This window comes from Nelumbo lutea, chromosome 4, assembly GCF_056320005.1.
Source record: "Nelumbo lutea isolate HS-2025 chromosome 4, American lotus-T2T, whole genome shotgun sequence".
In the NCBI taxonomy this organism is placed as follows: domain Eukaryota; kingdom Viridiplantae; phylum Streptophyta; class Magnoliopsida; order Proteales; family Nelumbonaceae; genus Nelumbo; species Nelumbo lutea.
In genome coordinates this window covers 9,316,505-9,341,261 of record NC_142687.1, presented here as the reverse complement: position 1 = coordinate 9,341,261, position 24,757 = coordinate 9,316,505, and the positions used below count along the sequence as shown (strand labels likewise).

Sequence of the window (24,757 nt, the reverse complement as noted above, 5' to 3'; positions counted from 1 at the left end):
TTTCAGTGGGTGAAAAAGAACAGCAAATGCCTTTGCAGATGCTTTGGCAAAACAGGGTGTGGGAAGGGTTCATTTGTACTGGGCTGTATTGTGAGCTTGTTGTTGCTTTCTTGGGAGTGTTAATACTTTTTAACTCTCTCTCTGATTGCTGTACTGTTGTTTTTATATATTGATATAATGAAATTCTGTTATTGATAAAAAAAGAAATGAGGAAAACCTTCCAGACTTGTTTATTATAATAAAATACTATAAATATAACTTTTGGCACCATTGCTTTAATTGCTTTCAATGCTATACATTCATTTCAATATGAGATGACAAACTAGATTTTGCTAATAATATGCAATTTATGTGAATTATTAAATTTTGACATAGTGATTTGCAACTTTGTAAAGCAATGTATTGTTACTTAATAGCTGATAATACTTGTATGACTATGAATGGTGATACTTCAACTTTATATTTAAAATTAATGGATTTATTATTAGAAGTTGTAAATATGAAATTTTATATGTTATTATAATTTTTCCATTCTTTGGGATATCTAATATATTTTTTTACATATTTAGTTTTCAGTTGTTTGTTAATTACAAAATCCATGCTTGGGAGGCTTACACCTTAGGATAGTGGAACGCTGTGTCATGCCTTTATGTTTAAAACTTTGAGATATGTATAAAAACTGAGACATATATTAACCCTCTTGACTTAAAATAGAGAAAAGCTTAAAATGGTTAAGGGGTGTTTAGAATGAATTTACCCCCGCCCTGAAGAGCCTCATTTATATTAAAAGATATGTACAACTATAGAAATTCCCTTACAGGGTTGAAAGAGAAAAAAAAAAGAATAAAGAACAAGGTACAAAGTACAATAGGGACCATACTATTAAGATGCATCAAGTCACATAATCTCCACACTCCCCTTCAAACTAATGTGCAGACATGAGCACCAATTTGCCCAAAAGAAAGAGATGTCGGGCCCTAGTCATAGCCTTCGTGAAGATATCAACAATCTACATGTCTGAGGCCACATGAGGAAGAAATATAGATCCAACAAGGAATAAGTTGTGGATAAAGTGACAGTTCACTTTAATATACTTAGTCCTTTCATGAAAGACAAGATTAGAAGCAATCTTGATATCACTTGTATTATCACCATAAAGAGGAGTAGGAGTAGGGATCTTAACAGCAAGATCTGCAGAGTGTGAAGCTAGGCAATCTCACTACAAATAGAAGACATTGCCCTATACTTTGTTTCTGTGGAAGACTTGGAAACAGCTTGTTGCTTCTTGCACTTCCAAGAGATGAGAGAGTAGCCCGGAATGACACACCACCTAGTAGTGGTCCGACAAGTGTCAGGGCAACCAGCTTAATCAGCATTAGCATATGCCCACAATTGAATAGATGAAGAGAAGAAAAGTGCCTAAGAAATTCTGATGAGGAGTAGAAATAAACTGACTCACAACTTGAACAACATGTGAAATATTAGACGGCATCAGGAAGCAATGAACCCTTAGAAAACTTGACAAGGTTAGAAGCATATTTTTGCTAGCAAACAAAATACCCCTTGTCACTACGCTAAACTTCCAGACCCAAGAAGTGAGAGAACCCAGGTCCTTCATGTGAAAGGATTTATACACTAAAACTTACTAATTCCTTCATCATCATTCCTAATCAACAACATATCGTCAACATACAACAAGAGAAGCGATACCTTGGGGCAAAAAGAGAGTGATTAGAAGAGCTTTGACTATATCCAATAGCAACAACATCACAAAACCATTCAAACCATGCATGGGGGGCTTGCTTCAATCTATATAAGGATTTCTTGAGGCTGCAAACTAAAGAAGGAATCACTGCAGTATCCAAGAAAAGGCTTCATATAGATTGTTGCCTTCAACTGACCATGAAGGAAGGCATTCCTTACATCCAACTGACATAGTTTTCAAGGCGTCTAGGCGATTCTAGGCAACATTGGGGCGCCTAGTCGCTTAGGCGATAAAAGTTTTATAATATAAAGAACTGACTTTTGGCTAGTTTCCTAGTTTTATATTCCATTCAGCATGTATGTTAATTGAAAAAATAGCAATTCTCTTTATTAAGAACATTAAATTTCCTCTAAAAATGTGGCAAATCATCACATCTAAAAGATAAAAATCTTTTACTTGTATTAATTTCATTATTTTAAAAAATAATACTACTATAATAAGTATTTAATAGAGCAAATTCATATTAATTAGCAGCTAAAGAAGGTTATTAACTTTATATGATAAATATTCAGGATAGAAAGTAAAATAGAAAAAAAAACAAGGATATAGTTTTTGTTTTATTTAATTAGAGAGAATAGAAAAAAAAAGAACTTTATTTATTCTATTCTTTCTTTCCTCTTTCTTTTCTTTCTTTCCTTCTTTCTTCTTTCTTTCTTTTTCTCTCTTCAAAACATTTGATCTTTTAAATTTCAATAGTAAAACATTAAAACAAAGTATAATTGATATATATATATATATATATATATATATATATATATATATATATATATATATATATAGCATATAATAAAATGTATTAACACATACATTAATAAGATACATCAATATAAATGAAATTATAAAAGGCGCCTGCCTTGTCATTTTTGTCACCTAGGCGGGCACTTAGTCGCCTAGAAGGGCGCCTAGTTGCTAAAAGTCAATGCGTTTGGGCGAGGCGCCTAGTCCCCTAGGCAACGCCTTGACAACTATGCCAACTGATAAATGGGCCAGGATTGGATAGTATACAAAGATAAGAGACACGAATGATGGTGATCTTAGCAACTAGGGCAAACATTGTTTCTCATGTCTGCACATTAGTTTATATTAGAAAAAGGAATATGGCCCTTCTGGGGAAGTGGTTGTGGAGGTTCCCACTGGAGTAGGAGAAACTATGGGCTAGAATAGTGGCAAGCACACATGGGAGCAAAATGGATGGAATGTTGGAATCCGAGCTAGGATTACAAGCACTTCACCTTGGAAAGCCATTCATGATTTGTTGTCAGTCTTCTCCCCTCTTATCAAGTACGATTTGAATTCAGGTAACTTCATAAAATTTTGGGAACAAACTTGAGTAGGGAATTCCCCCCTAAAGGACCGGTTTCTTCTTTCATTACCCCTTCCTCTTCCAGTTCTAGGTTTGGGTGGAACTTGGGTTTAAGAAGGGTTGTGAGGGACTCAGACCTCGACAGTATTTCGAGTCTCTTTGAACTTCTTGATTAGTACCCGCCCTACTAAGGGCATCCTTGTAATATATCATCCTTTAAATTAAGTATAAATATAATGAGAGGTAGGCGGCTAGGGTTAATTTTACAATCCTAGTTGACTTCCTACTCTTTTCTTCTTCTCCTTTCTTCTCTACTGCTGAAATCTTCATCTTCCCCCTCTTTTATTTCACAAGAAACTCGACTAAATCTACAATTAGTGATTTCTACTTGGTATCAGAGCGGGCCGAAGGTTCCTTGAAGTTGTTCTCTCATGCAGCCCTAGATCGGCCGACTGCATGGTGATTTAAGAGGCTGATTGAAGCTCTCAGGTAAGACCAGTTTTTGGATTTTTTTGGTGGATCTGTGTGCCCTGTAGCTGGTCTAAGGTTTCTCATCAAAATCAGGAAAAACTGGAGAAAGGGGAAGAGTCTTGTTTCTGTTGGACTCTTCAATTTTGACCTAGGAAGTGGTGCCCTAATTTTTTAGGGTTCCTTGGGGTTTTTTGTAAGGGGTGATTCAAGTCCTGCCTGATTTGGAGGCTTCTAGAGAGAGCAGCTGCCTCTTCTCTCTCTTCTCTCGTCCTATAGAAAAGGAATCTTTTGTGGGAAGAAAGTCTAGGACACCAAAAAGGTGGTGTTGGTTCCAAAAAGTGTTTTGTTTGATCTTGTTGCAAATTTTAGTTATTTTCATTACATTTTTTGATAAGCATGGAGGGTCACGGAGCTGAAAATAAGCTCGAGAGTGAAATGGGACCAGTGAGAAGAGGTGATGGAGACCCTTTCGGGGCTGAGACCATTACTACAATTAGGTTGAATGGTGTAAATTACTTAGAATGGTCACAATCTGCAAAGATGGCCATTGGTGCTCATGGGAAATTAGGGTATATCACTGGTGAAGAGGTGAAACCCGAAACTAGCAACTCTCGGTGGGCACAGAAGAATTATATGGTGATGACTTGGTTGTGTAAATCCATGCTGCCCCATATAAGTAAACATTTTTTATGGGCAAATACAACTAAGGAAATATGGGATGGGGTTGCAGAAACCTACTCACAGAGGAAGAATGTTGCTAGGGCTTATCAGTTGAGGAATCAAATTATTTCTACAAGGCAGGGAGATAGACTTGTTGCAGCCTATTTTTCAGCCCTTAAAACCCTGTGGTAGGAGATTGACCATTTAGAGACATTTGCTTGGGAAACCACTAAGGATGCAGCTACCTATCAGAAACATCTAGAGAAGTATAGGGTGTTTGAATTTCTTGTTGGCCTTAATCCTGAGTATGATATTGCACGACAACACCTTCTTTCCAGGGACAGTGTTACTCTCTCCCAGGCATATGCTTTTGTGTTAGGGGAGGAGTGCAGGAGAGATGTGATGATGAAAAATCTTATTCCTGATCAGTCTTCCATGGTAAGTGTTGTGAAACCTAAACAAAGTGGAGATCGGGGTGGCAGTAAAATCAAGAAGGAAGATAAAAGAGATTTGATCTGTGACTACTATAAGAAGCCTAAACACACAAAAGATACTTGCTGGAAGCTTCACCCACATCTTGTGCCGGCTAGATTGAAAAATAAGAAGGGAAATGCACACATGGCAGTTACTGGTGACATTCTGGCCCCTCCTACTACAACTGCTCTGGAGTCTGTTGTAGTTGTTGTAGTAAGGGCCGAACTTGAGAGGTATGGGCTACTTCTGAACCAGCGGGATACAACCAGTTCCAGTTCAGCCGCAAGCGGACAACAAGGTACAAGTGGCACTAGTGGAGTCCACTCTACTTCCTTTGCTCACACAGGTAGTTCACACGTCACTGCAAATTATGTTTCTACTTCAGGTAAGGAGGGACCTCCTTGGATTATAGATTTTGGAGCGTCAGAGCACATGATCCAGAGCTCTACTATTTTTTCAACTTACCAGCTCTGTTCTGCCAGAGATAGGGTCTCCATAGCTGATGGATCCCATGTTCCTATTGCTGGGAAGGGATCTATCAAGATTAGTGACTCTATTTCTCTACCCTCTGTCCTTCATGTTCCCAGATTGAACACTAATTTGTTATCTGTTAGTAGTTTGACTAAGAACCTGAACTACTCAGTAATTTTTTCTCCTGGTCATTGTATTTTGCAGAATCTGGATTCAAAGAGGATGATTAGGAGTGGTCGTGAAGTGAATGGAATCTACCTCCTGGATGTACTTCCTCCTCATCAGAGTTATCATGTCAGCAAGGATAGTGAGCCAGGGTTTGTGGGTCAAATTATGCTTTGGCATAACCGTTTGGGCCATTTACCTTTTTCTTCTTTGAGTTTTTTGTTTCCAAAACTTTTTTAGTTTATTAGTTTGTCAAGTCTGGAGTGTGAAGATTGTCAACTTGGAAAGCATTGCAGACATTCACTTAAACCTAGTAATAAAAGATGTTCTTCTTCTTTTGATGTTATTCATTCGGATGTGTGGGGCCCATACCATGTTCCTTTTATGGGAGGCTATCGATATTTTCTCTTATTTGTGGATGATTTCTTACGATACTCTTGGATTTACCTAATGAGATCCCGCGATGAAGTACCATCCTTGGTGAGGCAATTTATCAGATGGTACTAACCTAGTTTGGAACAAGAATAAAGGTGTTCAGATCCGACAATGCCAGGGAATATTTTGAAAGACACCTTGCCTCATATCTGTTAGAATATGGTGTTGTCCATCAAAGCAGTTGTCCCTACAGTCCACAGCAGAATGGTGTTGCAAAAAGGAAGAACAGACACATTGTTGAGATTGCAAGAAGCATGATGATCACATCTACAGTTCCAGTTCGGTTTTGGGGTGATGCAGTTCTCACAGCAGCATATTTGATTAATAGGGTGCCCTCTCGTATACTTGGATTCAGCACCCCATTCAGTCTCCTTTTTCCTAAGGGGGAGATGTTTCATATTCCTCTCAGGGTGTTTGGGTGTGTCTGCTTTGCACATATCCTTGGTCCTCACCGCTCAAAGCTTGATCCCAAGGCAAAGAAGTACATCTTCCTTGGATATGCAGAGAATCAGAAAGGGTACTGCTGCTATGATCTAGTCTTTGGGAGCCGGTATGTTACCATGGATGTCACCTTTTTTGAATCCACGAACTTCTTCTCAAAGAATCCTTCTCAAGGGGAGTGTTTTGGGGAAGTGACTCAACAGTCTATTCCTCTCCCAGTTCCAGTCCGTGTCTACTCCTGTGCTTGACCACCACTCTGTGTTACCTACCTTGCCACCTCCTTTGCGTTCTACTTATCGATTCCTTGGAGACTCCAGATTCGGCTGACATGGATTCGGGTATTTCTCTTGGTCTCACTACTGTTTCAGTTCCCATTGATTCTACTAACACCGTTACAGATAACCTTGATCTCCCTATTGCTCTCAGAAAAGAGAAGAGAAAGTGTATTGCTTATTGTATTTCACAGTGCTTATCCTACAGTGGACTTTCTCCTTCCTACCGTGCTTTTCTTTCCTCTCTTGATTCAGTGTCTATACCCAAGGGTGTTAGTGAGGCTCTCTCCAAACCTGAGTGGAAGACAGCTATGCAGGGAGAGATGGCAGCTTTGATTAAGAATCAGACATGGGACATTGTGGATCTACCAGAAGGCAAGGAGACAGTTGGATGCAGAGGGGTTTACATAGTAAAATATAAGGTTGGTGGAAGTATAGAAAGGTACAAGGCAAAACTTGTTGCAAAAGGGTACACACAGACCTTTGGCATTGATTACTTAGAGACCTTTGCACCAATTGCAAAGATGACCTCTGTTCGGATACTTCTTTCTCTTGCTGCCTCATACTCTTGGCCCTTGTTTCAACTTGATGTGAAGAATGCTTTCCTAAATGGGGATCTGCAAGAAGAAGTGTACATCGATCTTCCTGCTGGCTTTTACAATGATACTGAAAAGGGAAATGTATGCAGGCTTAAGAAGTCACTTTATGGCTTGAAATAATCTCCCAGAGCATGGTTTGACAGATTCAGAAAGGCCTTGATTGCTTTTGGCTACACTCAGACTCAATCCGATCACACATTGTTTGTAAAGCGAAGGGGATCTTTGGTGTCAGTCCTAATTGTTTATGTGGATGATATTGTTGTCACCGGGAATGATCTGAGTGAGATTGATGGTCTGAAAAGGAACTTACATAAAGAATTTGAAATAAGGGTCTTGGAGAACTGAGATATTTCTTAGGCATTGAAGTTGCAAGATCAAAACATGGAATTTTTATCTCTCAAAGGAAGTATGTCTTGGATCTTCTTCAAGAGACAGGGAAGCTTGGAACAAAGGCAATCAGCACCCCTATCGATCAAAACCATACAATCAATGCATCAGAAGGTGAACCAGTAAAGGACATTGGGAGATATCAGAGACTTGTGGGTCGGTTGCTATACTTGTGTATGACAAGACCAGACATTTCCTATGCAGTAAGTGTAGTAAGTCAATACATGCATGCTCCACGAGTCCAGCATTGGGAGGCAGTTGACAGGATTCTTGCTTATCTGAAGGGACACCTGGGCAGAGGCATATTGTTTATTGATCATAAACAGTTGAAACTAGAGGCTTATACAGATGTAGATTGGGCAGAATGCCTTGATGACAGGAGATCAACTTCAGGAGTGTGCACCCTTGTTGGGGGTAACCTTGTCTCATGGAAGAGTAAGAAACAAACATTGGTGGCAAGATCAAGTGTTGAAGCCGAATACAGGGCCATGGCACATGGAGTTTCAGAACTTCTCTGGATTCGTTCCCTGTTAGAAGAAATTGGTGTACAAGCAGAAGAACCTATGATGCTATACTGTGATAACCAGGCAGCAATTAACATTGCCCATAACCCAGTCCAGCATGACAGAACTAAGCACATTGAAGTGGATAGACATTTTATCAGAGAAAGGGTAACTTCTGGAGAAGTTTGTTTTCCATACATTGCTTTTGATTTGCAGCTCGCTGATGTTCTCACAAAAGGTGTTGCAAAGAACAAGCTGGGGCATGATCTACACAAGTTGGGAATGCGTGACATTTACTCCCAACTTGAGGGAGAGTGTTGAGTTGGTCCGAGTTGTTTTTTATTTAGTTAGGAAGTTGTCGGGCTTTAGGTCCATTAGTTTATGCTTTTTTTTAAGTTGTGATTGTTCAGCTATATTAGTAGCCGCCCTACTAAGGGCATCCTTGTAATATCTCATCCTTTTAGTTAAGTATAAATATAATGAGAGGTAGGCGGCTAGGGTTAATTTTACAATCCCGGTTGACTTCCTACTCTTTTCTTCTTCTCCTTTCTTCTCTACTGCTGAAATCTTCATCTTCCCCCTCTTTCCTTTCACAAGAAACTCGACTAAATCTGCAATTAGTGATTTCTACTATAATATTTTCTTAGACCCTACTAAGGTGGACTCTAGAATCTGGACCCCCACCCCCACTGGCTCATTCTCCTATGCTTCATTCTTCAAAGTTTTAAGCCGGTCCACCAGTCCTGTAGCCCTCCCTTTCCTTGTTAATGAGGTTTGGTGCAAACCAATTCCTCCTAGGGTTGGTAGTTTTTGTTGGGAAGCCTATCTGGAAAGATTCAACACTGGTGATCTTCTCCAAAATAAGAGACCCAATACTTGTTTGTCACCTCACTGGTGTGTTCTCTGCAAAGCTGATGGGAGACTGGTTTTCACCTACTAGTGTCTTGCCAATTTGCAAAGTCAATTTGAGAGTGGGCTTTCTCCCTCTTTAGGTGTAGTTGGAACCCTCCATCAAACTTGCAAAGTCTCTTTTCCCCTTCTTTTCTCAGGTGGCGTATGAAAAAGAGGAAGGACTATGTGGAGAGGATTGAGGGCTGCGGTATGCTGGTCTTTATGGGAAGAAAGAAACTTCAGGATTTTCTCAAAAGTAGAGAGAGGTGTTGAAGAACTGAGGGCTCTAATCCATATAAGGGTTGTACAATGGCTGAAATCCCTAGAGCTATTCACAGATTACATAGTGGATGACATGTTGAGGAAGTGGGGTGAGATTGTTAACTGTACCCAGACCAAAACAATAATGAGTGTCTTGGACCCCCCCACCTGCTGGATTCGTAGGACTAAACTTTGATGGGAATAGTAGAGGGAATCCTGGACACTCAGGGATTGGGGGTGTTTTTAGGGATGAGAATGGGGTTGTTTCTGCCTTGTTCTCAAGCCCAACTGGAGTGGGTGACTCCCTCAGAGCTGAGATCTATGCAGTTATGGAAGGAGTCCAAAAATCTAGGGAGATGAATATCAGAAAACTCGTAATTGAAGGGGACTCGGAGGTGGTGGTGGGGTGGCTGAATAAAGACAACAGTAGCTTATGGAATTACAGCAATGTGAGGAGGAAATTCAAGTGGCAGATTCGAGAGATGCAAGTTAAGATTAATTGGGTTAAAAAATCAACTAATTCTTTTGCTGATGGGTTAGCTAAACAAGGGGTGGAGAGGGAATCAATGTTTTGGGCTCAGATGTAATTTTATTGTTTCTCTTTTTCTCTTCTTTTCTTGGGGGCTCAAGCTGTAATTGGAAGATAAGAAAGTTTGTCTTTCTCTTTGTAATTATTCTTATGATTAATTAATGAACTTGTTATTGATAAAAAAAAAACATCTCTTTATAATTAATACAATAGTCCTGACAATATCCAAGGGCAACTAACCGATCCTTGTACTGATCAAGAGAACCATCAGATTTGAGCTTGATAGTATAAACCTAATGACTCCCAACACAGGAGGCATCTAGAGTAGGCACAAGATCCCAAGTGCCATTCTCATGTAAAGCATGAATCTTTGCATTCAAAGCCTCTTTTTCCAGTGTGGATTGCCAATGGCTTGTTGATATGAATGAGGAATATCTATAGAGGATAAGACAATAGAGAAAGGGCTATGGTTTGAAGGAAACACCATAGTGGTTAGGAGGCTGAGAAATGCAACTAGAATGACGAAGAGGAATGGAAGAACTAGAATCTGAAGTAGAAGTGTTCGAGGAAGGGTTACCACTTACTGGTGGAGTAGAAGGGTGATGTTTTGGACTAGGAGGAAGGGGGGTTGCAAGCACAAGATTTGAGGCACATAGCCGCTTGCAAGAGAAGATGGGAAGATCCTTCACAACAAAGGACGAGAAACATCTTCTGAACCAAAATTCTACAAAACAGAAATAGAAGGTGTAGACAATCTAGCAGTCCTAGCAAAGAAGAGATATGCTCAAGAAATACAACATTCCATGAAATATAAATGTAACGAATAGAGGGATCATGACATAGAAATCCTTTGCACAAAATACAAAACATTAAGTTTAGATAAGTGACGAGGGAAACCAAAGAGTTTCTGAAAAAGGAAATGTAATAGCAAAAATAGAAGGAAGGTAGTTGATCAAATACACGGCAGTACTGACTATCTCTATCCAAAAGGAAGGAGGTGCATGAGATTCCAGTGGTAATGTCCTCACAATACTTAAGGACATGTCCATTCTTGCGCTCATCTACACCATTCTGTTAAGGAGTATCTGGGCAACTATGTTGCAACTGAATTCCCATAACTCTTTAAATAAGCCTGAAAATCTCCATCTATGTATTCTCCCCTTGAATCTGAATGGAGGATGCTGACAATTGACTTGAACCAAGCTTGAACTTTAGTACGAAATAGCTTTAATGTAGCAAAAACTTTTGATTTGTGTTGTGGAAAATAAATCCATGTATACCTGGTGCAATAATGAAAAGGTACAAAATACTTGTATCCCAACTAAGAAGTAATAGAAGCAAACCAAACATCATCGTGTATAATCTAAAAAATTGTGGCATGTTAACCCTCTTCACCAAAAATAGAGAAAAGCCTAGAACAGTTAAGGGGTGTCTAGAACGAATTGACCCCCACCCTAAAGTTGTGGCATGTTAACCCTTTATATTAAAAGATATCTACAATTACAGAAATGCCTTACTAATAAGATACATAAAGTCACATAATCTCCACAATATATACAGCCTGGAACCAAGCCATAAGACAAAAACAATTCATCTTCTTGAACAAATTTATTCTCAAACACCCTCACTATCTCTCTCCAATCAATGATAGGGGACATACCCACCCTCACTATTGCGCATATTGTATCATATCAGCAAGTCCCCAAAATGCCCATTTGAAGGATTTTGGGAACTTTGGTTTTTAAATGTTTAATAATAAAGTTATAACCCCCCTGTGAAAGTATGAAAACAGAATAAAATAAAATAAAGTAAGGAATGGAAGCCCCTGGCTCTTAATAAAATCAAGCTGAATTTTGACGGGAGCTCTATAGGAGGCCCAGGATTGGCAGGCATTGGTGGTGTGTTTAGAGACTCCTCAAGTAAAGTATTGGTAATGTATTAAGGACCTTTTGGGGTAGGTGACTCAATAAAGGCTGAGCTATTAGCACTGCTACAGGGGCTAAAACTTGCCAAGCAAGCAGATTTAAAAAACTTGGAGGTTAAAGGGGACTCAAAACTGGTAATGCTCCTTGGATTTATTGACATTTCCTAGGGGAGATTGAAAGCCTAGAAAGGGAACCCAATGCTTCTTTTACATATATCAGGGGGACTGCAAATGGTCTGGCCGATTCATTAGCCAAATAGGGAGTCTATAGGCAGCAATTTTTTCGGCGTTATTGTAATACCATGTGGTGCAATGTCTGTGTTTCTTCTTTTACTGCAATACTGTACCTTGTTCTCTTAATTATGAATAAAATTCTTCTTTGCTGATCAAAAAATAAAAAAGAAGGTATTTGACTCACTTGAAACTCCCAATATGCATGTTTGCATGTATCGATACTTTGAACCTTTATCCTCAGTAATCAAAGTAGAAGTATCGATACTTTGAACCTTTAACCTCAGTAATCAAAGTAGAAGTCATGATTTTGTTTACTTTTCATTGTAAGCCTTTTACTCATGTTTCAATATTACTTATATGCAAGATGAGTATAATCTCCATATAACTTCATTTTCCACATATCTATTATAATCAGTAATCATTTTATTGCATTTGTTTTAATTTGTATGCACCTGTTGGTGTGAAAATTTTTAATAAATTCTCATGCAACATAATTCACTCAATCAAGTAATTGAGTTTTTATTATTTTGGGTAAGGCACATTCAGGGAATCATATGGATTGTTCCCTTTAATTACATCTCCACAAGAAAGTAGAGAACACCTTTTGATTCTGACTTGGAGAAATGAACGCATAGAACAAAAAGAAAAGAACAATAGGGTACTTCAAAAAGACTTTTCATTTTTGTTTCTTTTACATCAAGTGTACAAGTTTGAGAAGAAAGAAAGAGAAAATACAATTGAGAAACTATACAATAATACATTTCTCTATTTTCTTTTTGATACAAAGAAAATTTCCTTCTCATTCCTTTCTTCACAATAAGCCGTAGTCAATCAAACTGAATATTTGATTGTAGACAGCTTTTATCCCTCTGTTCATCATTTTCATATGAAGGGAACCATAATCAGCCCTTGAGGATTAGACTGTAGATGGTTTAATCCCTAACTGTCTTGAAAGAGGGACCGTAATCAACCAAGTAGAGGCACCTGGTTGTAGATGGTTTATTTCCCTCTATTTCCTTTCTCAAAAGTGAAAATAAAAGAGAGAGAGAGAGATGGATATATAGCAGAGACGTATATAGGAAGTATTCACGAAGAGGACTTTCCTTTTCCTAACTATATTAGTGAGACTTCTTTTCCTTCCCTACCTTCCCTTGAGCACTTCTCTTTTCTTCTCTCTTTATCTTTGCTTTTCTTAAGAATCTCTTGAGATAATTTTCCCCAAATAGTGTGTATAGCTTCCCCTTAAGGAGCCTAAATAGGGAGTGGGGTAGTTATGCAACTACCTCCTCCTAGGTGAAGGACACCTGTCCTCCCACTTAAAGAGAGGGAACTCTCATATGGGATACTTTTTTGTAGTTTCAATAATTTGGCTAGCAGGCTAGCCAACCCACTTATTCGGGTTATTAAATTATTAAATATTATTTGGATATTGAAAAAATGCTTTCAACAGCATCTAACCTCATTTTTAGTGCATTTCCTTTTCTTTTTCACATTTCTAGGGGTGAGATTTGTTTGGTTAAAACCGAAAAAACAAACTGAAATTTTTGGTTTTGGTTTTAAAAAATTTTGGATTTGGTTTCTGTTTTCAGGATTGGAAATTCGGTTAATTGAAAAAAAAATGAATTAATCGAAATTTATTATATACATAATATAATATATATTATTAATATGTAAAACATAATATATTATAATATGTATATAATATACATTATATAAAATATTAAAATATATAAAATACATTAACATTTACATATATTATAATATACATAAATATATTAATATGTATTAGTATAATATTAATAAAATTTGGTTTTAGCCAAAAAAACCGAAAACAGAACAGAAAATTTTGGTTCCGGTTTTTTTATAATTTGGTTTCAGTTTGGTTTTATGTTTTATAAATTCGGTTTTTAAATTTTGGTTTTTAACCGAATAAACCAAATGCTCACCCCTACACATTTCTGTGAAATGACTTGTGTTAGACTGGTATCTCAAAATATACTCAGCTTAGAACTATCTGTCTTTTGGGGCTTAAGTGACTAATTTTTGACATTTAAATTTTGACATAACATGAAACTTATAGTGTAGTGATTTTCATTTTAATTGTGCTTCATCAATTCATTGTGCTATAGCAACTTTGTCTTGTCAATAGCCACTAAAAAATTTCATTATATGACTTGTCAATTTTTTAGTTAGGAATATTTTATTTAACCTATTTATGCAATCACTCTTTGTTTAGCTTATCTGCTTATAATAACCACTGATCACTATACTGTATTCTGACTCTTCAATTCAGATGGGAGCCATCACAGATGTAAACACAGTTGCAGCTGTTTTAAGGTACCTGTCACGAGCTCCCAGATTGCCCTCAGTGGATTGGGGATCCATAATCAGACGCTGCATGAGATATGAGGATCGAATATCTGGAAAGTTATCCACAGGTCAGGCTGTTAAGAAAAGAAACCTTAGACAGGAGTGCATACAGTTCTCATTAGCTCATGCAAACCAACTGAGTTCCCTCCTCTTTTTTCTTGATGAACTCTCTGACCTTCCAAGGTTCAGGACACTAGAGTTGAATCTGCAGTCATTCCTTCTCCATCATCTGGCAGACCTGATAAAAATTTTCTCTGGTTCCAGGCTGGAGAAACTGTTTGATCATATGGCTGATTACATATGTTCTCCAACTTCTTCATACCAGGTTTATAATCCAGCTCAGATAAGTTACTTGCGAGTTTCATTCTGGGAGGGTCTGAACCTGTGTCTTGATGAAGCCTCCATCGAGTCTGCAGAGTATCTAACAAACATGGAAAAGTGCATGGGGTTGCTATTTGCCTTCTTGCCTGTAATGCACTTTGATGCCAACCTTGATCCTGATCAGGCAAACTCTCATAAAGAGTGGTTAGAGGCGGTAAGATGCTTGGGAAAGGCTCGTCATGGCTACTTAATGAGTCTTCTGGAGGTATATAGTCCTGCTAACAATTATCTGATATGCAGTTCAGAATTTAAGTGATCTTTCCTTGGCATCTTAGCCTTCATTTGATTCTTAATAACTTGAACTGCTCTTCCTACCATACAGGTTCCAGAGGTGGGTCTAGTACAAGGAAGACAATTAGCAGAAACCATAAAAAGAATTCAAGCAAGAGCCAGGCTAGTTATGATTGGTTCAGTTCCATTCACTGAGCTGGCAAAATTAAAAGCTTATATTCTGAACACAGAATCAGCTGGTTCGTTTCTAAACATAAACAAATTATACATGCAGCTAGTTCATAACTATATGCATGTTAGAGTTGTGCATAAACATCAATGTTTTAGCATGATGGCATGCATGCCTTGGAATATATGCATGCGAAAGAGCAAGCTATGATGAGCTTTTCCAGTACTGTATTGATTTTTTGACTGTTGGGTTCGAGGTTGGTCAATGTAAATCCAAACCATTTAAGGTTTGTCTTAAGAGTGAGAAATCAAGAAGAATAAAGAGAACAACTAGTTTGTTGGTGTGGATCTGATAGGAGTTGTGCACTTGAAGGTCAAACTTAAGCCTGCACTGCTTTGGAGGTTTCAGAATCTCCTTAGTTTTACTGCTGATGTGTATTTACTAATTTTAGAATTACTGGAGTCTTGGGTAGTAAAACTTTTTTTTTATCTTTTTCTCTTAATGGGATAATTTAGTCTATTTTGAGAAAATGGATTTTTAGGTCATGGGAGAGTTAGTTTGTTAAGGGTTATTGGGTTTAAATATCATATAATCTTAGTTCATTTTTTCTTTAAGGTGCAGACGCCTTCAAAGCCTCTAATTGCTGGTTCATAGAGAACCTATTATTGCAACTCTTTGTGACTATTTTTTTCTACAAGTTTTTCTATAATCTTTAATTTGCTTTTTTTTCTTCTTAAATCCTAAATAATCACTTTTCTCTTAGCTAACAACCAATGATTTCCATTAAACACTCTCTGTAGCATTGCAAGAACAGTTGATAAGCCTATCCCTAGTAGTTTTCTAATGTCGTCTTCTTTTCTCCTGTTATATAAATGCTACCATGCCAGAAACACTGTAGCATTCCAAGAGCAATTATAAATCTATCCTGAGTAGTTTTCTAAAATTCTTCTATGATCTTTAATTTGATTTATTTCTTCTCATAAATTAAATAGTCCTTTTTCTGTTAGCTAACAACCATTGATTTCCATTAAACATTCTATGTAGCATTGCAAGAGCAGTTGATAAGTCTATCCCGAGTAATTTTTTAATGTCTTTTTCTTTGGTCCTGTTATCTAAATGCTACCATGCGAGAAACATCTGTCATGTCCTACTTGACCAGCCTCAGGTCAGTTTAGATACCATTTATTTTCTACTAATTTCTTTAAAGCTATTTCTGGGTATGCTTGTTCTTAGATCCCCTAAATTGAACTACCTTCCTATTTTATCACCCATTTTTTTAATGGTATTCATTTAATCTAGATCTTAAATCCTTTTCCTTTGTCAATTTTGTTGTCCTTGATATCTAGGCTGTTTTTCTACATTTATTTATTTAAACCTTAGAATAGACTTATTAAGTTGTTTTTGCATGCATTGGGCTATATATACTAAAAAATCTGGAAATTCAAAGTTATTAAGGGTCTATGAATGGTCTTAGGTTTTCTGAACTGAGAAACCAATTAGTTGCCTCAGTTGGGGATCATGTTTAAGAGTGATGGAAGTGAGAGAGAAGGGATTATGTGATCTTTTCTTTTGCTTTATGTTTTTACAGGTCTAATGAGTTCTCCAGTTAGTTGAATTGATTATATAATTTGAGGTTAAAACTTAGTATCAAGCATAGCTAGTCATATTAAAATGTTTAAGGGTTTGGTTCACCTTGTCGGCCACAAAAATGTTCTAGGCCCAGCTTATGGTGGTTGATGAGTTGAACCAACATGCATTGCACATATGTACGATACTGGGATCATGCATGTATGACCAGTGTTTAGAAAATGAGCCGGACCGGCCGGTTGGACCTGTTGAACCATGACCCGGGGAAAACCGGTCAGAACCAGTGACCCAGATGGTCAAATCGGAAAATTAGTGACCCAGTCCTGGTTTTAGAAAACCGGCTGGATTTTGACAATTCTTTTTGCACATAAATGTGAACTTCTAAAGGCCATAACTCGGATATCCGATTGGGGTAACTTTATGCGATCTACATGTTTCCAACGTGAAAACGGCGCTTCGCCCCACTGTTTTTGCTAAAAAAACGCCTTTTGCTTCAAATATTAATTTTAATATAAAAATTTGAAAACTAAAATAAAATATATATGTTATAGAAGAATACAATTATATATTTTGAAAATACGCATATAATTAATATTATTATATCTATAATTATATATCATATAATTGTGCATATTATATAATATATAATATATTTGTATAAATTATATTTCATTACATTATAATATAAAATAAAATAAAAATATGTTATAACATAATCAATGCCCAGTCCGGTTCTCTGAACATTGTATATGACTGCTCTAGAGATGACAATGCAAACATCTAAGGCTTTGCACTTTGCTTGTAATACTTATTCTGCACTTTTTCTTTATTTTTTCAAAACTGCAGGTATCTGGGATGTATTAGTAGAAGTAGTTTCAACTCTTCAACATGCAGATGGAGGTATCAAAAGGCAATGGCTTGTTGATGCAGTGGATATTAGTTGCATAACAAATTATCCTTCCACGGTATGAACATGTTCTATTTTGAAGATATGTGAATCTAGGGAAGATACTTGTAAACTTATGTTGGTTTCTGAATGATATGTTTCAAAAATTGTTACCTGTTTCTGATCTCTTTTTTTTTTTTTAATTGCACACTCATGTGATTATTTGTTGTTTTGGGGGATATGTATCAAGAGATACAGAACAATACAAAGAAATGACATGTATGATGCATGTTGTTTGTGTCTTATTGGTCAGATATATAGTTTGCAAGGCTTAACTGTCCATATATAATATAGTTTCTCATTTCTTTTATTTATGCATGAGTGCCATTTTAAATATCTACAAAGAAATGACGTGTATGATGCATGCTGTTTGTGTCTTATTGATCAGGTATCTTATATAATTTGCAAGGCTTAACTGTCCATATATAATATAGTTTCTCATTTCTTTTATAAAGAATTCTGGATGTACAAGTAAACTATTGTGGGCAAATTGAGTGCCATTTTAAGTGTTTTGCTGACTTGTGGCATATGACATTTAGGAATAAATTCTGCCATAGCTGCTACTGTTTAATGTTATTTGTTAGATAGCTAAAATTTGATTTGTTGATAATATTTAAAGAGTAAGAAAGAATTAAATCCTTCGTCTTTCATAAATAAGATGGTTCTGACATTTCTCTCTTTTGCTTCTTATAAATTGTTGTCACTGCCTCTTTGAGTGATACTTTGGGACCCCGGGGTAGAGAGATACTCCCTTTTTATTCTTATTCCCTTGTTTTATGTTGTTGTTTTCAGTTATTTCTCTTTTTCAAACATTGTCTTTTCTTCTCTGAGTTGTCTTTTGTAAAACCTAAATCTTCATAGAAATATTAGAAGGCATGGAATTTTGGAAATGAGGATCTCACTGACCCTCTAAAGGTGGCTATGAACTTCTCTTCCTTGAAAGATCATAGAGATTCAGTTCTTGAACCGATTGATTTTTACGCCAGGTGCTTTGGTTCTTTATTCCATCTACTCTTGCTTTCAATGAAAAATGTTGGGAACCCTCTTTCATGTACATGTTCAAAGCATTTGTTTGGGTTATGGTTCTCAAAATGATAATTGCAAGCAATATGCTTCAAAGAAGGAACAAGGAATGCCCTTCTCATGTTTGTGTGTGGTAACAAACCTTCTCTTTTTTTCCATAAAGCTTTAGGAATTGGAGAGGTAATTGGGCAATGGAAAGGGGAATTCATTGGGCTAGAGATGTTAGTGGTCGGACATCAGCTACACTGCTATGTTTTGGTCCTTTGGGAATTAAGATATTACTCTTAGAAGAATTTCAAGTACACTGAACATAATAGAGATTATTAAGGTGAAGTATTTCTAATTTCCCATTCAAAAAGAAAAATAGAAAAAAAAAATCACCTCTTCCATTAAATGAATAATGGGAACTTTGTTGTAGAGGTAAAGAACAAATGCAAATATAAAGGAGTAAGATAAAAAGTAGAAGGCAAAAGTGGTGTGGAGGATGGCTCCTTTCGCAACATGTTAGGGAATTTGGAAGGAGAGAAATAGAAGAATATTCAAGGGAAGCAACAAAATAGTAGATGGAAAATGGTTGATATCTGTTCATTGTTTGAATTAATGATGGCACACTCCAAGTTTGAAGTAGGGGAGCAACTTGGGTTGATAATTTTTCAAATTTTGAATGGGACCAGCTCAAAAGCCCAGGCCCCATATAGTGTAAATTCTTCAACTTGGGTTCTTGACTTAAAGTGTCTTTTGGTGCTGATTTTTCACTTTTGTTTTGTTTTTTATGATGTTTTTTTTTTTTTTTTGACATTTTGGTTTAATTGTGTTTCTGTAAAAAGTAATTTTTCCTTGAAGGTGAAGTCTCTTCACCTTTTCTTGTAATTTCATCTCTTAATGAAAATTTAACTTATTATAATAAAATTCCAAAGCTCACTTTAAGTCAGCATAATATAAGAAAGACATCTTCCAGTGCTAGACTTGGTTAGTTCATCCATTGGACGTCAGCACTCATCAAAACAAGTTCAATAAGAGAGCAAGGAAACTAATTTCCTGTTTGGTCTGAATTAACATCCATGATCCACTACATACCCCTGAATCTCCATTTGTACACAAACCTGATTTCCTAAGTAGACAACTATCAAAATGTTTAAGTTCTCCTTAAAGCACTCCAAGGCTGTTAAGGATTACATCAGATCAGATCCCAATCTTATCTTAAGCTGGATCTGAATCTTAAATGGTAGAGGCACTTGTAATCAGATCACAATCACATTTACCTCAATCTTGTATGATGTAATTGGTACCAGATTTGTTAAATATACTTATTTCTTATAGGAGGCCATTACCTATTTCTGTTCCTATCTGCCCAGGCTGGACTTGATGTGGACCTAAGTTGTGACATTTTAGTACAAAGTGGCTCTCAGTTTCAACCCTTTGATATTTCTGTATTATATTTTTAGCATAGTTGGTTTGAGACTTTGAGCACTTTGATTTGTTTTTAAAATAAAATGTTCTAGGTTCATAACTCAGAAGATACTTTTACTTAAATATCGAGAATATATGATATCCAGATCTCATCTGGTTCCTCTTTTTTTGGATGTTTTTCTTGGCTGGAAGGAAGTGGGTTTGGACTTCTAGGGTCCTTTCTGAATGGGGGATTTCTGGGGGGGGGGGGGGGGGTGTTCTACATTAATAGTTCCAGTCTCAGCTTGACAGGGTATCATTTGGACCAGCTGAAAGCTGAACTTGCCATGGCTTCATGTGTCCCAAAGCCATCTATGGGGATCTGATACATCATCAGAGCCCTGAACTGGTCTCAGAGATATGCTTCCAAATGGAATCTCTCTCATTAAGGATTCAATTAAAAGAAGTTTCAGTGCCACATTGTTAATATCATAATTTAATGCCTTGGGAAACCCATTTGTTGAGCTTGATTAGCTATGTAATTGGCCAAAACTTCTGAACGCCTAATTGTTGGAAAGAGAGAATTTGATTGAGAGTTAAATGGTTAAACTAAATGAGGAAATTTGGTGGACATGAATGGAATCATTTCATCGAATTTGTGCTTAAAATTTGGCATCATGAGTTTATCTTCTAAAACCGATTTATTACAGGGATGTCACTAGAAACATAATTGAAGTCAAACAAACTTTACTTCTAATTAACAAACAAAGCTAATCCTTTTAGGATGATAAACCCATGCTTTCAAAGGCGTGAAAAATTCAAAATAAATGATTTCATACTACATGGCTCCTAATGCTTGGTTGTTTCTGTTTATTTATTTATATTTCATATTACCATCCAGATGCCCACCGATATGTTTCTGTTTGTTTCTCTTCTGACAAAATCTACTTTTATATAGGCGCTGCAATTTATAGGCCTATTATCCAGTAGCTGTTGCAAATATATGCCTCTGCTGGTTCTGGATCCAGTTGCTGTGGTGAGTGATCTGCCGATTACGCTTCCTTCTCTTTTGTCAGAAAGCAGCTGGAAGGAAGTTGCAGAATCTGTAGTGTTGAGCCTATGGGCATCAACTGAACGTATCTATGGTTGGGCTTCACATTTAGCAAGTGGAGACGATAACTTTAGTTTGCAGGGTATTGACAAGAGTGAGAACGTAAATGGTCTTTTCCTTTCACGTATCATGTATCATGTTTGTGTCTCCTTGAAACACTACTTGCCTCTTGAGAAGCAGTTGAGGCTTGCCAATTTGTTTTTCTGAATGTACCAGTGTCGCAGTTAGCTGTATATAAAGACTCGATGCTAGTAATTGGGGTAGAGCAGAAAAATAAAATACAACTTGGTGTCAGCGTCACCATGTGGGGGTGATATGATAATTTAGGTCTTCCATATAAGGTGTGGTGACTGATGACAAGACTCCTGTTTTGCCATTCCACTCTCTACTCAAGTATTCTGCCATATCCACTGTTCAAGTCTCTTTTTGGCTTGCCCCATATACCTTCTAATTACTTCAGCTTGCAATAAATGACTTGTTGTCTTGTTCTAACCTACGGACACAACTTGAGTACTTGAGTTGAAGATTTTACATTGTGTTGTGCTCGGACCTTCGGATTGGGTCCATTCAAAATTTAGCAAAAGCTCAGCTGAAGCCCTATTCTCATTGATGCTGTACATGGTCTGTTTTTTGCATGTGATAAAGCCACTTGGTCCTTTTCTTTCATTTTATAACCTTTTGGGGCTATTTATGAACTCCTACTAATAGTTTCATTTCCTATCCCATTTTTCATAGTTTTTTCGCTCATCCATCTCAATGTCATTATACCAATAATTGTCATTGATCCATTATATACATGTGATGGACAACTGCCCTACAAATTATCAAAATTTGTTCACTAAAGGAGTGGTATCTCTTGATGGACTAGATAGAAAAATAACGAAATGATATACTACACATTATACTGTGACACTATACATCAGCCTAATCCTCATCTGAGTAAAACTCACTTAAATTGATGTTGCAAGGACAATTTGTCAACTAAGGTTATGTTTGGTTTGAAGGAAAAGTTAGGGAAAGAAAGGGAAAGACAGGAAAATCCATATAAGGTTTGTAAAGATTCCCCTACCTTTCCCTACTTTTTCCTTCGATCCAAACGTAGCCTAATTGATTACCTCATATTTTGATTATAACCTTTGCAAAGGTATCTATTGATTAAAGTTTCAAGGCTATACAAGGAAGAGTAATAATTGAGTATTAATCATAAATTAAGTGACAATTCACTTCAATGTGTTCGGTCCCCTTGTAAAAAAATTAATTTGGAAGTTATCTGAACCGCACTACTATTGTTTGTACATAGAGGTGCTGTGGTTATCTGAATTGCTTTTCCCGTTGGGTCAACAGTTTAGTGGTTTAATTGTTTGGGTGTGTGGGTCAACTCATGATGTCTAGAGAAGCCAATGATTGGGTCTACCTGATAGAACCAAATAGACCTAATCATTCTATTGATTTTGGTCTTGAGTTTTGCATCTCAATAACAGTGGATCAGGATCAGTTTTTGCTGTTTCGAACTGTTAAAACCCAAACTGATTGTGTAATTAATGACATAATTGTTTGTTATTAAAAGGGTAAATCTCATATTACATATATATGATAATTTTGGTTAAAGAGGCTTGTTTTATCAACGTACATACAGTTCCCTATTTAGTGCCGTTTTTATTTAGATTAGTGTTAAAAAAAGGTCCATAGGTAATTATAGATGTTAAGTATCGATAAGGTTCAAAATATCGATATGCCCGATATGCTGGTAGGGGTGTATCGGGCGAATCGATACATATTTGTATTGCTTTATTTTATATTTTTTATCTCAACCGGTTCATGGGGGCTGGTTTAGGTCTACCCCGGTACCCCCTGAACCAGTCAGACCTTCGATACACCCACTGTAGGGGTGTATCAGAGGGGTCTCGGAATGATACGTATTAGTCGATACAGATCAATGCGTATCGATGCTTTGAACCTTGAGTATCGAGTCTGCCCCAATTATCCTGATTAATAGTTGATTCGATTTTGGCTCTCTATTTTACAGAACTGAACAATAATTTGTTTGAGACTGGTTCATCCCACTAACAACTCTAATGGTGTTACTATTATTGGTACAAAAATTAAATTAAAAATAGTACAAAAAAGTGGTCACTGTTTTGTAAATTTTAAACCTACCACTTTTCTAAATAATAAATAAATAAATAAATAATAATAAATAAATAAAATAATACAAATAAATAACAAAATTTTTTATTATCTTTCACAAAATTCAAAATATCATTAGATTCAAAACTTAATATATAAAATTTGTATGCTTTTCAACAATATACGAATTGAGAAGGTCGGCTTTTGCCTTAACACAATACCCTACCCAAACGCAAGTTATAAAATCCCAAAACCCGTCATTCACGAAAATACCCTCCCCATCAGGGGTACAAATTGTCATCCCTAGCCGTATGGCGGTATGGGCCCATGGTCCCACTGATTGATTAATCCTCAATGGTAGGGTATCGGACGATTGGGTGCCCAAGGGCTTTCGGGAACTTTTTGCTTTGATAACGCACTTTTTGACTTTCCAGTGGTTCTGTGCCTAAGAACTAAAGCTTCTATGCAGTATTGCAGGGTTTGAGGGCTGTAATCTGCCTGAAGTCTCACACGCATGTCGTGGCACTGAATTTGGTCTCAGTCCCGCTTTGTAGTTGTTATCAAGTTGACCACGACGATCCACGAGTCAAAAAACATGAAAACTCGTCAACCATTTGCATAAACTGAAGTCGATTTCTCTGGTATTAAATTAAAAATCGGTATTATATAATAAATACATGGAGATGGAGATGGAGTTCCTAGTTTCGTCTAGTTCCGGGAGGTGGCGATCCATAACCAAGTATCTTTGGCTGATTTCGACTTGGAGATGGTGGTCCAGGAGGCCATTTTGATCTTAAACTTCGAGGTGATGCCACTCTCTTTCCAGGAATCACTCGACTTCCGCATTCACTATCGGCTTTATTGCTTGGATTCATCTTTCTTGAGCTTTCCTGACATCCTGAAAATGTTCCTGAACCCATCTCATCACCTTTCAAGAACAGATAATAGAAATTAATTAACCATAACAGCCAAAATTAAGATTACCCAGACGAACGACATGGCTTTTAACTTTCAAGAGCTTAAATCTATTCTCATTTCTTAGGCTTCGGTACGTGCCCCGGCTCTGAGCGAGCATGCCTACATCTATCCAAGTCATAAGACTTGTTTGGATAACTATCAACACTTGCGTGCATGTTTTGCTGAAAACACGAAATTCATTCATTCTAAAACAAGCTGAGGAAAGAAGAATACCAGAAGGAAACAAGGCGGCATTCGCTGAAAAACAGCGTAAAAGAAGGAAGAGTCCCAGCAACATTGCTACGAATAGCTTTGCTGGGAACACGCTTACACCCATCTATCTCCGAATTTCTATTCCGAGGTCGTCCGACGGCATCTAGACCAGTATCATGGATATACCGTATACGAGAGAGAGAGAGAGAGAGAGAGGTGGTTACTTTACTCGCAATGGCGGCTACCATTCAATATATGAGAGAGGGCGTGGCCGGGGTTGGTTAATTGGTTCTTCATTTTTGTTGAGTCGCTTCCAGAATATAGAATGTTCCTTCAAGTTATATATATATTCTGGGTTGTGGGTCTCAATCAAGTAGGTTGCTTCGTCACCATCTGATTGGAATAAGCAGTGGAACCCACCATAAGGTGGGACACACAAACAAAGTTAGGTGACCTAAGTGCCACCAG

At 37.1% G+C, this 24,757-nt stretch overlaps 1 protein-coding gene and 1 long non-coding RNA gene across 2 annotated transcripts in view; one reads left to right on the top strand and one right to left on the bottom strand.

Moving 5' to 3' along the window:
* Positions 1 to 21,484, top strand: part of RST1 (ARM repeat superfamily protein) — a 94,265-nt gene extending 72,781 nt beyond the window's left edge. The window contains exons 22-25 of the mRNA XM_088982878.1: positions 14,079 to 14,741; positions 14,859 to 15,006; positions 17,370 to 17,488; positions 20,840 to 21,484. Of these exons, the coding sequence (XP_088839004.1) occupies positions 14,079 to 14,741; positions 14,859 to 15,006; positions 17,370 to 17,488; positions 20,840 to 21,199 (1,290 nt within the window). The 3' untranslated portion in view covers positions 21,200 to 21,484. The remainder of the gene's footprint in view (positions 1 to 14,078; positions 14,742 to 14,858; positions 15,007 to 17,369; positions 17,489 to 20,839) is intronic.
* Positions 21,485 to 23,732: 2,248 nt separating this feature from the next.
* Positions 23,733 to 24,611, bottom strand: LOC148853794 (uncharacterized). The gene is made up of 2 exons (XR_016095091.1): positions 24,311 to 24,611; positions 23,733 to 24,047 (listed from the first exon to the last, which is right to left on the bottom strand). It is a non-coding gene; the product is annotated as an uncharacterized LOC148853794 (long non-coding RNA).
* Positions 24,612 to 24,757: the final 146 nt, after the last annotated feature.